Below are 16556 nucleotides of genomic sequence, written 5' to 3'. Positions count from 1 at the left end.
ATCATCGAGGCAAGAGCAGCGTCAGGGAGCCATCGGAGCTGGGATGCTGGGAAGCGCCCCGCGCCGCAGCAGTGATAAACACTGGAGCAAGTGGAACAGCCACCAGAAACTGCAGCCAGAGCTGCTGAACATTCTTGGGTGACCTGAGGGAAGTAACTTTGCACGGAGAGGGGAACATGAGAAGCTCTCAGCGGAGGGCTGGAGTGAGATGTGGGGGGCCGGTGAGTGGGGTGGCTGCCTTACCTGTACTGGGTGACGGCAGGGTTGGCCTTGGCAGAGCAGTGGAACTTCACAGTGTTATCCTCTAGGACCGGCTGCGGCTCCACGGACAAGTTCACCAGGGGTGGGTCTGCAGAGACAGAGACAAGTGTGAGAGACTGAAACGTCAAATGGTTGTCTCAAAGCTTGCTTGTGTATGTGCTTCGAGTCATGGGGTAGTTTAAGTAATGCCTCAAACATTCATCAAGGACCAGCTGTGGCCTTTGTAATTAGTCTAAGGAATGTTCCCCAAGGAAGAGGAGTGTATGGAGGGATACACCCTACCATCCCTTGCAGTTGCATTGACAAACTCCTTGATAAGCCTCAAGGAGGGGAAATGTGGAATGAGTGAAACCAGGTGTCCTCATCCAGCACAAGGATCACCAATCACTGGCTCCATTGTGTGAGCCCGATGTTTTCGCAGAATCCCAGAATCATCTGGTTTGGAAAAGCCCTTGAAGCTCCCCCAGCCCAACCATGACCCTCACCCTGACCGTTCCCAACTCCACCAGATCCCTCAGCGCTGGCTCAGCCTGACTCTTCAACCCCCCCAGGGATCCCGGGGACTCCCCCCCTGCCCTGGGCAGCCCATTCCAACGCCCAACAGCCCCTTCTGCACAGAAATCCTTCCTCAGAGCCAGCCTGACCCTGCCCTGGGCAGCTTGAGACCATTCCCTCGGGGCCTGGCGCTGGCTCCTTGGCTCCAGAGACTCATCCCCCCTCTCTGCCCCCTCCTGGCAGGGAGTTGCAGAGGGCCGGGAGGTCTCCCCTCAGCCTCCTCTTCTCCAGACTGCACCCCCCCAGTTCCCCCAGCCGCTCCCCAGCAGACCTGTGCTCCAGACCCTGCCCCAGCTCCGTTGCCCTTCTCTGGCCACACTCGAGTCATTCAATGGCCTTTTTGGGGTGAGGTTTTGCCCAAAACTGAACCCACTCATCGAGGTGCAGCCTCACCAGTGCCGAGCACAGGGGTAAGATCCTGTTCCTTCTGGCCACGCCAGTGCTGACACAAGCCAGGATGCCATTGGCCTTCTTGGCCACCCGGGCACACTGCTGGCTCCTGTTCAGCCGGCTGTCACTCACTCCCCATGTCCCTCTCTGACTGGCAGCTCTCCAGCCACTCCTCCCCAAGCCTGTAGCCCTGCTGGGGATTGTTGTGGCCCAAGGGCAGGACCTGGCATTTGCCCTCAGTGAAACTCCCCCAGTTGGGCTCAGCCCATGGCTCCAGCCTGTCCAGGTCTCTCTGCAGAGCCTCTCTACCCTCGAGCAGATCAACACTCCCACCCAACTGCGTGTCATCTGCAAATCCACTGAGGGTGCACTCGATCGCCTCATCTAGATCATCAATAAGGATGTTAAACAGGAGTGGCCCCAAAACCGAGCCCTGGTGGACACCACTCATGACCAGCCGCCAGCTGGATTTAACCCCATTCACCACAGTTTGTGGCTCTGCTGTGTATTCCAGATGCCATGCAGGCCCTGCAAATGGCTTTGCCACTTCACCAGTGAGCAGGTAATAAGAACTGATAAGAGGTGATCATTTTTGCCCCCGAAGCTGGATGATTGCTCAAGAAGCAGGAAGTCAGCAGATCTGTGGGAACTGAGGCAAAAACAAAGGGGGTCAGGGCGAGCACAACCACCATTCAGTTGGACAATGGGTGGTGCACCCCATTCTCCCTCAATATATGCACAGAACCCACGATCCACCTTTTTCCTCGTCTCTCATGGAAATGAGTTTGTGGAATACCTGACTCTCTTTGTCTAGTATGCAAATCAGCTGATGAGCTTAAAAGGCAACACTTTGCTGTGTGTGTACCCACCACCAGAGAACTGAAGACTGAGGACCAAGGGGACGCTGCTGGATCCATGGTGGTGATTTTTGTTGCCACTCTATTCCAGATGCTTGCTTGATTTCTGCCTTTTCCTTCCATTCTGCTCTATCACTACCACTCTTCACTTTTAATAACAAAAACCCTTTTGGGTGTATGGCATTTGACCTTGTTTGTGTCGTAATCTCGCTCTTGGGATCCCCCTCAAACCTCCCCCAGCATTGGATTGGGACAGCAAGGCCATGAGCAACCTGAAGACATGCTGCAGCATCCCCTTGCCCACTGTCTGCCAAACTTCTGAGTCTGGAAAGCAAAATTTGGTTATAAGAAAACATGGCAAAAGCCCTGAGACTCCTTGATGCTGTGATATAATGTTTAGGGCTCTGTAAGACAGGCTCATGTCATGAACACTGCTCTTGTCTTGGAGAGCTTCAGTAAATAAGACAGAAAGGGGAGCCACGCACACCATTCAATGTAACATTTCACTTCAAAAACATTAATGCCAGCTCTGATTCCCGTTTAAGGAAATAAACTTGCCTGCTTTGAAAAGCTCCCATTTAATATCTCGCTGTGTAATGATGATCTTTTGTCTATCCGCTAACTTGAAAGTGGCATTTCTGCTCTTTCATCAGTCTAATCATCTCTGCCAAGCCCTTATTGGTGTCACAGGCCTTTCCAACTGGTGCTCGGTTTCTCTTCTTTTTACATGATAAGCATCTAAATGCTTCAGCAGCAAAAAAACATTTAGGAGAGAACTGATGAAAGCATGTAAGAAAAGGCTGCGATGTTTAGATGGGGAATAAGAATATCCAGAATGGTTTTAATTTTTCATGATGTCTGAGGGGAGGGGGGTGTTAGACCTCCAGCTTTAGATTTTAAGGATTGGAACCTCATTCAGCGGAGAAAGCAGAAAGAAATGGCCTTGTGGAGAAGTTTTCTAGGTGACTTAAGAACCAGCTCTCCTGTTGCAGACTGTGTTGGGGCTGCAGAGAGGAGCTGAGGCCAGCTCATGATCCTACTGAGGGGCCTTAAGGGGGGAGTCTGAGGCAACATATGCAAAAATACATCCTAAAATAGGACATGTTATGTGTTAACCTGTACCAGCTGCCTCTCTCCTCTTCCTAAATGTCTCAGCAACATCACAGAATCCCAGAATCATCTGGGTTGGAAAAGCCCTTGAAGCTCCTCCAGTCCAACCATGAACCTCACCCTGACTGTTCCCAACTCCACCAGATCCCTCAGTGGTATGTATCCCTAATCACACCCAGGTCAGGGTCCTGCTGCAGAGACCTGGCTCTTTGGCAACTGCTCAGTGTCTCTGCTCAAGGGTACGGGCTGCAGGAACAGCCTGACTGGCACCTCTCTTCTTGGGTACCACTTTGCAAAGGTAACAGCGACCAGTGAAACCCCACACGCGTGAGGAGATGAGGAGGAAAAAGCGATGCTGTCTGCAAAGGCACGGGCAGGGTTGGCATGGGCAGAGCTGCAGGGGAAGGGAGGCAAGCAGAAAGTCTGTTGTGTGCTGAGAAAGCAAAAAAGCAACCAAAGCAACCCTGCGTTATTCCAGCCTGCAAGGTGTGGGAGAGGTTGGGGTCAGCCTTGCAGCAAGGCCACTGGCTGGGGACAAACGGGAGTCTCGGCGGTGGCCTCGGCAGTGACCGTGGCTGCGTGCAGCCCGGGTGAGATGGGAGAGGGAAAAGTGGTGAGTGGCAGTGCCCCGGCACGCTGCAGTGCCTCCTCTGCCGCCGCGTCCCCACCTCATCCGGCCTCGTGATATTTACCCAGGCTTTGTTGCGAGCAAAGCCACCTGCCTTCTTGATGGGAAATTATGACGGGGAAATTATAGGTATTTTCAATTTACCCTAATTTCATTTTAAAATGTGCAATTCAAATGACAATAAAGATGGGCGCAGTTGGGAATATAAATGAGCTTCCCCAACATAACAGCCCAGAGATATACAGTGGGCTCCTAATTCATTTGCAGGCATCCTGACACTTCCCTATTGTTATACAACAACAGCTAATCACCTTCCTTTGTTAAGTATGAATCACACTTCTCTTTAGTAGCTTCCCCATTGTTTGATGGTTTAGTAGCTGTGCCTACGATTTACAGAGGAGGCTCTTTGTATTAAAATCAGCCTGGCTCCCTCCTGCACTCAAAATAAAAAAAAAAAAAAAAAAAAAAGGAGATTAAAAAGGGAAAAAAAAAAAGAGCAAAGGAAATGAATTAAAATCTTTGATCTTGCCTTTCACAAATGGGATGGGCTTTCTAATATTGCAGGAGCTTCCCCGCGAGGCGGCGGGTGCTGCGGATAGCATGGGTTTGTGTGTGCCAGTGTGTTTTGGGGTATTTTGAAGGGAAAAAAAAAAAAAAGACACAAATTGTAACTCATCAGAATGTAATTCCACTTGGTTACAATTATAATTCCTGCCTGGCTTCTTGTAATTAATTTGAATGATGGTATCAGACAGAGCCAGCCTACAGGCGGCGGGGAGAGTGTGCATGCAAACACTCGCACATCCCGGTACCCTTGTGACACGCTCGCTCCGGGGACCAGCATCGCTCCTTGCAGCCGTGCAGCCACCGAGGCACCCGAGTGCACCCCTCTGCTCCTGCTATTTTAAATCAGCCCCTGGGAAACCACCGCTGGGGTCACGGGCTGAGCTCCCCGGGCTGCGGGCTCCTGCACTGCCAGGTGCAGCCCCCTCTCCGTGCTCCTCTCCCCTCCGGATGCCCGGACAAGCCCTTCCAAACCTCTGCCCTGAATCCAAAAGCAGCCTGTGGGCCTGAGGAATGAGGAGCTGGAGGCAAAGATGCCTCTTCAGCTCAGGGCTTTCACACTCCCCAGTGGGAAGCACAAAAGGGAATCAAACACTCCAACGCTACGTGGATAAGCACAGCAGGAGACCCTCCAACACAGAGATGTAGCCTTCATTTTGCTCTTCACCCTGGTCCACAGACCCTCCACTTTCCTTCTCCTACTCTCACCTCCTGCAAAAATACAGATGCAGTCAAATACCTTCGTGCCATGAAAAAAAAAAAAAGGTGTAAAAATGAGCAACTGCACATGTGTATGCAGAGGCTTGGAGCAAATGGCTTTGGATAAGCAATAACCCTGCTCCTCCCCACCCTGGCACGCTGGATGTGCATTTCCATAGAGCCACTGGGCTCTGGTAGTATAAATAGTTTATGGCATATCAAACTATTAAACATGATTTTAATCCCACTTGTGATGTTCGGTGCATAACTCACAGGAGGCTGACTTTGATGTGGCTGGTGGAACGGAAATCACATTGAACAGATGTTCCAGCTGGAGTCGCTTAGTGTTTCCATTACAGACCCTGCTCTGGGTTTTTTTTTTTCTCTCAGTTCCTTAGTTCCTCCCCCCCCCCCCTTTTTTTTTTTTTTGGAAGGGGAGGGTTTTATGACTCAGCGATTTCATTGCTGCTAAAATGGGCAGGCAGCGCCTGCATGAGATTGACGGGAGCCAAACTTCAACTTTGCATCAGCTGAAAAAGAATATTCTTTCCCACCATGTGCGTACACCCTGCAAAGGAAATAACCCCCACCCTGGCATTTCATTGCTGTCTGTGAGCATTTTTGATGTTCTTTTCAGTTGCAAAAGAAAATGAAAGCAGGAGGAGTGATCTACCAGGCTGCGGCTTCCTGGGAGGGATTATTTTTGGTTCTCTGGGATTATTTTGCAAGGCCATCTCTTTCAAATGGTGCAGCTGGGCAACGTTTGCTACGGTGTGAACAGTGGAGGTGGAGATGTGCGGTGAAACGCAGCAGGTTGTGCCAGGCTGGGGAAAGCTCACCAGCCAACAATGCTGCTTCCTTCCTTATTCTTGCAGAAATCACTTTTCTTTTCTCTTTTCCCCCCCAGGGTGCTGCTTCTCTGATGGATGTTGGAAGAAGTCCCATGGGAAGGACCCTCTTTCATGGCTGGGGGTGCAGCCTGCCTTGCCCAGGACAGTTCCCCAGGAGAAATGAGTGGCCCAGATAATTTTTGCTGAAGAAAAGTACCTTTAGGTCTTTGCAAAGTGAAAGCAGCCATTTGCCTACCAGGTTGGGAGTGAAAACTAATGGACTGGGCAGCAGCTAGAGCACATGGTATGAAATCCACCCCAACGCAGGCTGGTTAATCCATCCTGATATTTTTCTATCCCTCCATCACCCATCCAGCACTGGGAAATTGATATCCTCATTAGACCCCATTAAGAACAACATACTTTTAATAGCTGGATAGGATATTATTATTATTACTTTCACAGCATGGAGTATTTAATGGCTCAGAGTGGAAATTGGTGTTCTTTATTGGGTCTTTCTCTTTACAAAGCAGATTCCACCAGGCTCAGGGATTCAGCTCACGTCTCCTGCCCCGCACCGTACAGCACAGCGTAATGATGTCTCCAGCTTCACGTTGTTTGTGAGAACGCGTGTGTGTCTCCAGCTATTGTAACTGTTTGCCGGCTGTGAAATAACCCATGCTATTATCTCATTTTATCTGGCCGGTTCTGTCAGGACATGCTATCCAGAGACCCAAGAGCCTGTTAATCTTCCGGCAGCAAAAGCTGGAAGTCTTAAATGGTGAATTTTCTGCTGTGCTTGAGTTTGTTCAGCCAGTTTTAATTGGACTCTGGAAAGCAGCTGGCATGCTAATATTGAACAACCTGCATTTGCAAATTGTTGGTAAATACAGCTGCAGGAATTGTATGTGCAAATGAAGCCCGGCTGGAGGGAGGTCAGGATGAGCCTGAGAGCAACAGCTATTGCAGAGGAGGAGGGAAGAGATCTGTGAAACGTGGATTTTTGAGGAAGGAAGATTTTTCTTCATGGATTTACAGTAAAGGGTGGATGATATGGCTCTGGACACACACCTGTCCCCATCAGATGGTGACTGACACTAGCTGTATTTCACAGGAGGGAGACTTCCCACCCATTAGGTGTCTAACACGCTATCTCAGTGGAGAACACCACAAAAAAACTCCCCGCTGAACAGCCTGTAAGACTGGAAACATGCATTTTGGTACCAGACACCTTAACAGGCCTTATTTCTGCTACTGGCTGCGTAAAGAGATGCTCCTTGCTCAGCCGAAACCATTTAGGATCAGTCCCTGGTCTAGAGATCCTGGAGGGCCTGGATCAGGGCACAGAGTGGGGCCGCGTGCAGTGCCCACAGCAGCTGGTGATGCCTTTGCTGAAAACCACGGACACAAGCCACAAAATCTGGGAAGCAGCCTGTCCCCAGGGGTGCTCGTGTCCTTCTGGTGGCCCACAGAGATCAGGGAGGATGAGATCTCCTGTCTTCACTCTATCAATGTACCAGTAAATCCCAGTAAGGGGAAACCCCCAAATCCCAGCATCCCGCTCCTGACTGGAGTCAGACCCACATGGGCAGCTGTGGGGCAGCGATGGAGAGAGCAAGGAGGCTGAGATCAGACAGCACCCAGAGGTGGCTCTGCTGGCCGGGTACTCACGCTGGATATCAATGGTGACGGAGGTCTCCTTCCCGCTGGGAATGGCTTTGTTGGTGGCGCGGCAGACGATGCTCTCCCCGTTCTCAATGTCGGAGGGGGCGATGAAAAGGGTGCTCATGATACTCTCCCTCTTGCCATCACGGAGAAGTGTCTGTGGGGAGAGAAACAGAGATGAGAAAAGGCAGTTTCCTACAGGAGAGGGGCCAGGAGTCATGCCAGGCTCTGCACACACACAGCTAGCCCTCGCTCCTCTGAGTTTCCCAGCCCAGCAGTGCTCTCTGCAAGAGCAGTTCCTCTGGCTAGAATCTGCCAAGAAGCCTTACGGGAACAGCACAGACAAATTTCACTGCACTCACCTGGGAATTAGGCACTTAACTCCCATCTGCTTCCCTCCAGCCCTGCTGTGCCTAGACCTGGGAATCACAGCTCCAGCGAGACACACGTCGCCCACCGTCCCAGGAAAGAGGGAGCCGAGGGACAGACAGGGCAACCACCTTCCTGAACCTGCTGTCACCTTCTGCACCTATGGCAGGTGACCACAAAAAGCTGCCTGGGCCACTTTACGTAGCAGTAAGTGGTGAAGCTGGCTGCCAGCATCACGGCACTGGTCCCAGCCACATGTCCCTGGCTGCTGTGCAGTGGTCCAGACCAGCCCAAGGTAAATCACCACCACTCTGGCTCATCTCGTGCTGGTGATCGCCATGATGGGGACCTGAGGATGCTGGAGATCCAAAACCTCGAGCCTGGTTTACAGCAGTGGTTAACCGGCTCTATCTACTCAGCCTTGGCACCTTGTTTCTTCCCTGGACTTATCTTTGACTTCCAGCCATGGTGCCCTGCCCCGGGAGCCCTGCCTTATCAAACTGCCTTATCAAACTTTCAACCCTCCTGCGACTTCTTATAGGCAACAGTCATGTCACCCTGTAGCCCTGTCTTTGGTAAACTAAACTGATCAAGCCCTCAGAGATGCTGCACGGTCTTCAACCTTTTAATCACTCTGAGCTTTCCTCCGACCTATCTCCGGTTTATCAACATCAGCTGGAGACCAGAAATGCCAGAAACAAAGCTTTTTCCAGCTGTTGATAATAGTGGTAAATGCCCATGGATACACCCACCCCATAACTACGGACTTTGGACCATGCCAGGCAGTTTTTCTTTCTAAGTCTGTATCCTTCAAGTTCCCGCCTCACGATGTAAGGCAAGTGCTTTATTGAATTATAAATATATGGCAGGAGAACCAATGCTTTCACCACCTGGGTTCACCGTGACAGGTTCTTGCATACAGATTTGTGCCTCTCAGGCACACCAGGCAAGGCATGCTGCTGAGAAACAGACACTACAGTCAGCTCAAAAGCTGGGGGAGAAGCAGGACCAAGACTTATTACAGAACGAGAGAATCATCTTGGTTGGAAAAGCCCTTGAAAATCCTCCAGTCCAACAATGACCCTCACCCTGACCGTTCCCAACTCCCCCAGATCCCTCAGCGCTGGCTCAGCCCGACTCTTCAACCCCCCCAGGGATCCCGGGGACTCCCCCCCTGCCCTGGGCAGCCCATTCCAACGCCCAACAGCCCCTTCTGCACAGAAATCCTTCCTCAGAGCCAGCCTGACCCTGCCCTGGGCAGCTTGAGGCCATTCCCTCGGGGCCTGGCGCTGGGGCCTTGGCTCCAGAGACTCATCCCCCCTCTCTGCCCCCTCCTGGCAGGGAGTTGCAGAGGGCCAGGAGGTCTCCCCTCAGCCTCCTCTTCTCCAGACTGAACCCCCCCAGTTCCCCCAGCCGCTCCCCAGCAGACCTGTGCTCCAGACCCTGCCCCAGCTCCGTTGCCCTTCTCTGGACACGCTCGAGTCATTCAATGGCCTTTTTGGGGTGAGGGAACAATTAGTACATAATTTGTCAGGGCCTGAGTGCACCAACATTATTTAGTTTCCCTGACAAACTTCATCTGGGGATGCCACCGAAGAGTTCTTCACCCACAGGCCCAGGAGCTGTAGTTAAGCTGCAGCTTTAGCTTAAGGCCAGCTTTGGGTCTGGTGGTGAGGACTGGATTTCCTGGCTTGACTTCAGAGCTGCCTCCTCACCTTGGACATCCTGGAAATTGCTGCGCTGTGACTGACCCTTCTACGACCACCAAACCTGCTCTGCTCCTCTGGTGCTGGTGCTGTGTCCTTGGTGGAAAGGATGCTGCCCTGTGCATGCTTTACTGTGTGCCCTTCCCTTGGGATATGGCCCCACTTTTGGAGCTGAGGACGTGGTGAACCCTGTGCAGGACCTTCCCCCCAGCAGTCCCCTGACCTTCGGGTTGGCATCCAGACCCTGCAGGATCCTGTAATTGCCCTGATGGCTATAGGGACCATTCCCTGTCCCCTTCGATGGGTATCAGGGTTAAGTATGGGGGTTTTCAGTCAACTCTGTCTATTTTATACTGCCTGTCTCTGATTGCAGGGCGGCTGCATATTAATCAGTTGCTGGATTGGAAATTCAGAGAAACAAAGAAATTATCACTCGGTATAAATGGTTTCAGGCAATCAGTAACCTGAACAGGGTTTCTTCTTGGTTGACTGGAATATCTGGATCAAATGAAATCTGGGTTGGGTTTTACTTTTATTGGAAAAACAAAAAGAGGCAAGTTGAGGAATGATCTTAAAGGGAGCTTCAAAAAGGAAAGGTTTCTCAGACCCCAGAAATCAAAACCTCCCATTCCAAAAATGTCTGAAAATGGCTGGTAGTTTTTCTGAAGGCTGATTTTCGTTTTTAATATGACAAAGTTAAGACAGCCCCCCAAAATGACCGAGTTATGGTTTCCTGTGCATGCGTGGGGACTGTGGCACTTGAGGTGACAAGTGCTATTGCAGCTGGTGCTGGCTGACCCCCCCGTGCATGCCTGGCCCCGGAGCATCGCTCCTCCCTGCTCATGGCAGGGATGTGTTCCTGGAAGGGCCTCATAGAAACCTCCAGTAAGAAGAAAGTGAGGTTCAGCCTCAGAAACTGAGGTTCTCCTGACCCCAGGAGGAGGAGGAGGAGATGCTTCCCCCCACCCCAACCATCCTCGGCAGCTGCTTAAAATGCCACGGAAATCTCTGTACTGCACGTGTGAGATGGAGCTGCAGCCTGAAAAGCTGTGCTTCAGAAGGTGGGTTTTTCTAAAATATTTTGAAGTAAAATGAAGGAGGGGCATTCTTCCTTCTCCGTGACTCACTACTTGTGGCTCTGAAAGTGAGAAGACTTAAATGCTGCCTCCCCAGGGCCTGGCCCGAGCAGTCTGCAGCAGAGAAGAAGGCTTGGGGTGAACGGAGGAAGTTATAAACAACTGCATGTCAATGGCCTGGATTTTAATTAATTCCACTTGATTTGAGAGAGGGAGAGGTCAGTTCTCTCTGGCTTTAATTAGTGCTGCCTCTTGCATTGAGATGGGGCAATTTCCCCCTCTGTTCACACCCATCAGCTACGAGGAAGCAGCTCGGTGTCAGCTGAGGTATCGGTGCGCTCCGCAGAGTGACAGGGAGGAGAGGACATTTTGGCTCCTCTGCTTTTCCAAGCAGATCAGGATGTTGCTGGAAAAAATCTGGACGGATGGAGGCTTCACAATAGTAGCAGAGAGTGAAATGTTTATTAAAAGATCTTCAGGAGCTTGAGAGGAATGCCTCTGACTCCTGACTTTGAAGTTTGCTTGCATTACAAATGGCTGCAAACTGACCCATTTTACATCTCGAATTTTGTTCTTTAGAAATTTTCATCAGAAATGTCAAGTGTTACTGAATCTTTAGCACTTACCAGACATCAGGCGTCTATAAACAGAAGAACATGTGGGTACCCATTCTGAGTACACTGTTGATTGCTCTTTGATGTTTTCCTTTATGACCCAATAAAGCCCTTCCATTTAAATTAAAAAATGCCAACAACCCTGACAATTTTTCATGGAAAATTGCAGTTGGGAGAAGGGGACATATGTCACCACAACCACCTTTTGATCCAGAGGTTTTGCTACAACAAAGGCTGGGACAGTGTTGGCTGTGTGGTGCTGTACACAACATTAACACCTCACCCAGGCAGGATTTTTGGGGGAGAACTGGACATGCCAGATGTGAGAGGGTACAAAAAGCCAGCCAAATTCAGAGCAAAGCCCATTTTGGTGACAGTTTGTGTTTTCTCACTTCCACCCTCCTGACTGTTTTCCTCCCAGCCTCTCCATCGGGAAGGCTGTATGGGGTGATGTGGGGTGAGAGTCTCAGCTCTGCAGAGCTGAAGGTGCTGCCCTACGTGTTTTGGGGCTGTGTGAAGAGCAGCATCAGGCTTGGCCTCCCTTTTTGAAGCAAGGCAGAGCACAGCCTTTGTCCCCAGCCCCATCCTGCCTCACCTTGGAGTAGGTGGCTCCATTGATGACCTCTCCTCTCCTCATCCAGATGATGGAGGCTGCTGGCTTGGCATTGTCCGCGTGGCAGGTCAAGTTGAGGGGGTCTCCTGCTCTCAGGCTGATGATGGGCCCCCCCATAATGACAGGATCATCTGGAGGAACTGCAAGGGAATAGCACAGAGGAGACAGTGTCATTTGCTAGCATTAAACCAATCCTCATGGAGTTACCTGTGGGGTCTGGGCTGCCAGGACTGGACCGTGACCTCTCAAACCTCTGAAGCTGACTTTGACGTGGCCGTGGCAGCATGCAACCTCATCTCACCATGTTTCAGCTGGCTCGTGTGAAAGCTCTGCCCCACATTTGAACTACAGCGGCAGAAACTGGCTGAAGTTTTAGAGAAGACATGGGCCAGGTGGCTGCCTGAGCTTTGCAGTAATATGAAGGCGGTACTCAGAAACACCCCTGACCCAGGATGTCCCTGAGCTGCAAGCTGTGGGACGACGGTGAGTACTTGAAATAAATATCCCTGCTTGCCAGCCCTGCTCTCCTATTCCTCCCCAGGCAACTATAACTGGCTGTTGCTGGACACAGGATATGGGGCTCAAAGGGGCTTTGGTCTGACCCTGTTCCTCTGACTGCAAATTGGAAAGTAGGGGAGGGCGATTTGGAGGAGAAGGTCAGGGGATCTGGATTTGGGCTGTTACCTATTGCACTCGAGGGGAACAGCTTATTATGGGCATCACGAGTGTGGTTTCCAGATGCCTGCCTTTGAAGAGGGCTCCCTCGCCAGCCCTTCGTCACAGAGGGATGGAGGAACCCTTGAGCACTTCCTTGCTCGGCTTTGATTTCCCTGTTGCTTTCACTCATCCTCTGTGCTGCTGTCTTGCCGCACAAAAGGTTGCGAAACTCCTCTCATTCGGTCAGACTCCCTCTTGCCACGGTGAGTCTTTTAAGCGTCTCCCTCTGTGAAAGCAGATTTTGCTGGGGGTGTCAAGGAGACATTTAAGATCTCAACCTTCCTTTGAAACCACCTCAGCCTGACAGCCTGTGTGAGGCTGCATCCTCATTACAGGATGCGGCTTTGCTGGTATCACACAGCCCCTGGGCATCTCTGTTTCTTGTGCTGGGAAGCACTTCATGCCAGAGAGAAGGAGGGATGGAAGCTGGAAATCGGGAGATAAGGAGCATGGGCTCTTCTTTTGTGACTAGCTCTTGAAGCTTGGCATATCTAAACACCCCCCAGCATGGTAAGAGATGGCAAATTCAGCTGGAGAGGGGGCTGTCCTTTTATCCTGCAGAGAGGACCTTTCATCTCTGCTACCCTGACTGCATCTGGTCTACCCAAAACCTGTTCTGAAGGTGGAGAGGTCTCTCCAGCTGTCTCACAGAATCCCAGAATCATCTGGGTTGGAAAAGCCCTTGAAGCTCCCCCAGTCCAACCATGACCCTCACCCTGACCGTTCCCAACTCCCCCAGATCCCTCAGCGCTGGCTCAGCCCGACTCTTCAACCCCTCCAGGGATCCCGGGGACTCCCCCCCTGCCCTGGGCAGCCCATTCCAACGCCCAACAGCCCCTTCTGCACAGAAATCCTTCCTCAGAGCCAGCCTGACCCTGCCCTGGGCAGCTTGAGGCCATTCCCTCGGGGCCTGGCGCTGGGGCCTTGGCTCCAGAGACTCATCCCCCCTCTCTGCCCCCTCCTGGCAGGGAGTTGCAGAGGGCCAGGAGGTCTCCCCTCAGCCTCCTCTTCTCCAGACTGAACCCCCCCAGTTCCCCCAGCCGCTCCCCAGCAGACCTGTGCTCCAGACCCTGCCCCAGCTCCGTTGCCCTTCTCTGGACACGCTCGAGTCATTCAATGGCCTTTTTGGGGTGAGGGGCCCAAAACTGAACCCACTCATCGAGGGGCGGCCTCACCAGTGCCGAGCCCAGGGCTCAGATCCCTTCCCTGTCCCTGCTGGCCACACTAGTTCTGTCAGTTTAGCTCTTCCGAACCAGATCCTTCAGAAAACCAAATGCTGGTCTTGCTACAGATAGATTGTGTTGCCCACCCATCTCATGGCCGGTTTCAGGAGCCCCGGGGGCCCATGCAGCATTGAGAAGCCAGCAGGAGTGTAGAGGACAGAGCAGAAGGCATCCTGTTGCACCCCTCTTGCCCAAAGGACGTAGGAATAAACTGCTGCTTCACATGTAGCTCAGAAGCAGGTGGTAAAAGCCTCCAACCCTTCAGCATCCTTACCGAGGGGATGCAGCTGGGGAAAACCTGCCAATTTTCCATCAAAGTAGAGCTGCTTTTGTTACAAGTCAGTGCTGTTTCCCCCTCTCCAAGCTGGCTGGCACCAGGCTGAGCCATGCAAAGTGAATGTCAAAGTTGGCCAAAGCCCTCTCTGAAATCCCCAAGTATGTCTCCTCTTCTGCTCCTGAGCTGCCCCAACGTTTTAGCTGGCTGAGAAATATTTAAAAACTCCTCACTGGCTCCTCCAGCGCTGGGCTGAATTCAGGAGATGGAAAGGGATTATGTTCCCTGACAATTCAAAGGTGGCTGCTTGCATCGGCACAGGATTTGTAGGCAAGGCAGATGTGCTGGTTGCACACAACACTGGTCACATACACAGCTGCCAAACGCTGTGAGTAATGGGATTTTTCAGCTCAGTGGGTGGAACCCAGGGACTGGGGGAAAAAAAGCTTTTCTACATGGATCCAAAATGTACATTTTTTTCAGGCTACAAGAGTGAAAAAAATGTGAAAATCTGTGGTATGGGTTAGTTGAAATGCATCAGCCCCTGAAATATGAAAATGTAGGAAATTCTGCTTCATTCTGATGCTATTTAACTATTAGGGAAGTATTTCTTTTCACTTTTTAAAAATACCCTTTCATTGGATGAGTTTATACTTTTTTTTTTTTTTTTTTAAAAAAACAACAGATACTTTTCGATAGTTTTTTTTCCCCCTCACTGAAGCTATTAATTGAATTTGACCTCAGCTTGTAAAATACTGGAAATTCATCTTGTGGAGCAGGGAAAAAAACCAACCCACAAGACTTTGAAGAGCATCCTGGAATGAAATGAAGGGACTTTTACGGTGGGATGTTTTATATTCCTGACTGATGTCCTATAAATGGCTGGTCCCGCTGGCTGACATCTGAAGACTTTTTTTTTTTTTTTTTTCAGCCACTGGCTTAACATCTTCCCCTCAAAGCAGTCCAGCCTGACCTTTAGCTGCCCATGAAACCTAGGGGACATCACGGGACAGGGGACAACCTAATGCAGACAAACATGGAACCGCTCGTCTTCCCTGCGCCAGAAAAATCTTGTTTTCTAACCTACTGTTTTGCTCCTGTTTCCCTCTGTTGGATTAGCAGCAAGACTGGGGGAGCTGCTTAAGGAGGTGAGAAGGAGAGAGAATGGGTCCTGATTACGTCTTCCCTAGTAAGTGGTTATCATCCCCGGGTTATTCACATGGCCATGAATTATTGATGGTCTCCAGGCTCACCGACCAGGGGATCATGTTGGGGAGGAGAGGGTCTGATGAATAGGAATCAGTGCTCTCTCAACAGCTCTAACTTCTGCAAAATGAAGGCTGGATGTATTCCTTCCCCACTCCAACTCCAGCCTGGGAGAGGAGGAGGAGGAGGAGAAGAATGAAAGACAAAAAGGGGAGAAGAAGGAAGAAGGGAAAGCAAGAAGCCAGTAGCATAAAGCCACGATCCATTATTCATCCCCTGTGCTCCCAGGATTGGCTATTATTATAAGGCACCACTACAGAATCCTGTCTCCTAATTTTTAATCACGTAGATGTAGAAGTGCTAGCCTTTCTGATTAGTACAGGGATATAAATAGGAAGAGTTGTTGTTGGGGGGGGGGTAGTTGATTCCTGACAGCAAGAAAATGGAGTTAACCTTTACATTCCTGGAAAGTTTAGAAAGAGAATGAGAGAAAAGGGATCCATGGGGTGGAAATCTAGACAGATTATCCTCAAATGAACATCGCACTGAGACCTGCTGGGGTGGGGCGTGGAGCGCCACAGCAGGTCTCCTGCTCCTCGCTGTGCGCTCAGGGCCTCAGCTGGAGAACTTCACTGCAGACAAAACAAACAATGACAAGCTTCTCCTCATCAACCCCCTGATTTTCTGTCAAAACACAGGGCTTGCTGAGTATTTTTAAACCAGCCTTGGTCGGGCATTAATCTGTTCTCTATAGCTGTGAGCTGCTTGGACGAGTAAGGACAGCTTGGGGTCTCTGCTCCTTGCCCTTTGGAGTGCTTTGGGAAAAGCACATTTTACAGCACATCAGCATAAAGAAATACAAATAAATGAGTGTTGCTCTTGGGCTGTGCATTCAGCAACTTCTTAAATTAGTTGGCTAGTTAGAGGCTTTTCTTCATACGGTCCCGTGCTGCAAGACTTAACTGTATGATTAATCAATGAGACCATGAAGAATTATTCAGCGCTGAACTAATACCCCAGGCTAACACTGCAGCTAAAAAATAACATAGATGTCTCTAAATGCTCCCAGCAGCTGGACAGCGTTGTGGTGAGCAGACAGAGCCTCAATTATTAGCAATATTTATTGAGATAACAGGATCCTCCAGGCAGGAGTCAGCTCCTGGAAGTGGAGAAAGCAAAAAGCCCTCCAGTCACCAGCA

General features: G+C 50.7%; 1 protein-coding gene across 6 annotated transcripts in view; it reads right to left on the bottom strand.

Moving 5' to 3' along the window:
- Window positions 1–16556, bottom strand: part of KIRREL3 (kirre like nephrin family adhesion molecule 3) — a 356544-nt gene that overhangs the window by 55084 nt on the left and 284904 nt on the right. For all 6 annotated transcript variants that reach the window (XR_012635205.1, XM_074927247.1, XM_074927248.1 and 3 more), the window contains 3 exons: window positions 11920–12077; window positions 7566–7716; window positions 244–349 (listed from right to left, as the gene is read on the bottom strand). Coding sequence is in view for 5 of the 6 variants with exons in the window: in XM_074927247.1 (XP_074783348.1) it covers window positions 244–349; window positions 7566–7716; window positions 11920–12077 (415 nt within the window). In the remaining variant the exon portion in view is untranslated. The remainder of the gene's footprint in view (window positions 1–243; window positions 350–7565; window positions 7717–11919; window positions 12078–16556) is intronic.

This window comes from Athene noctua, chromosome 26 (assembly GCF_965140245.1).
Source record: "Athene noctua chromosome 26, bAthNoc1.hap1.1, whole genome shotgun sequence".
Taxonomy (NCBI): domain Eukaryota; kingdom Metazoa; phylum Chordata; class Aves; order Strigiformes; family Strigidae; genus Athene; species Athene noctua.
This window is presented reverse-complemented; position numbering and strand designations above follow the sequence as displayed.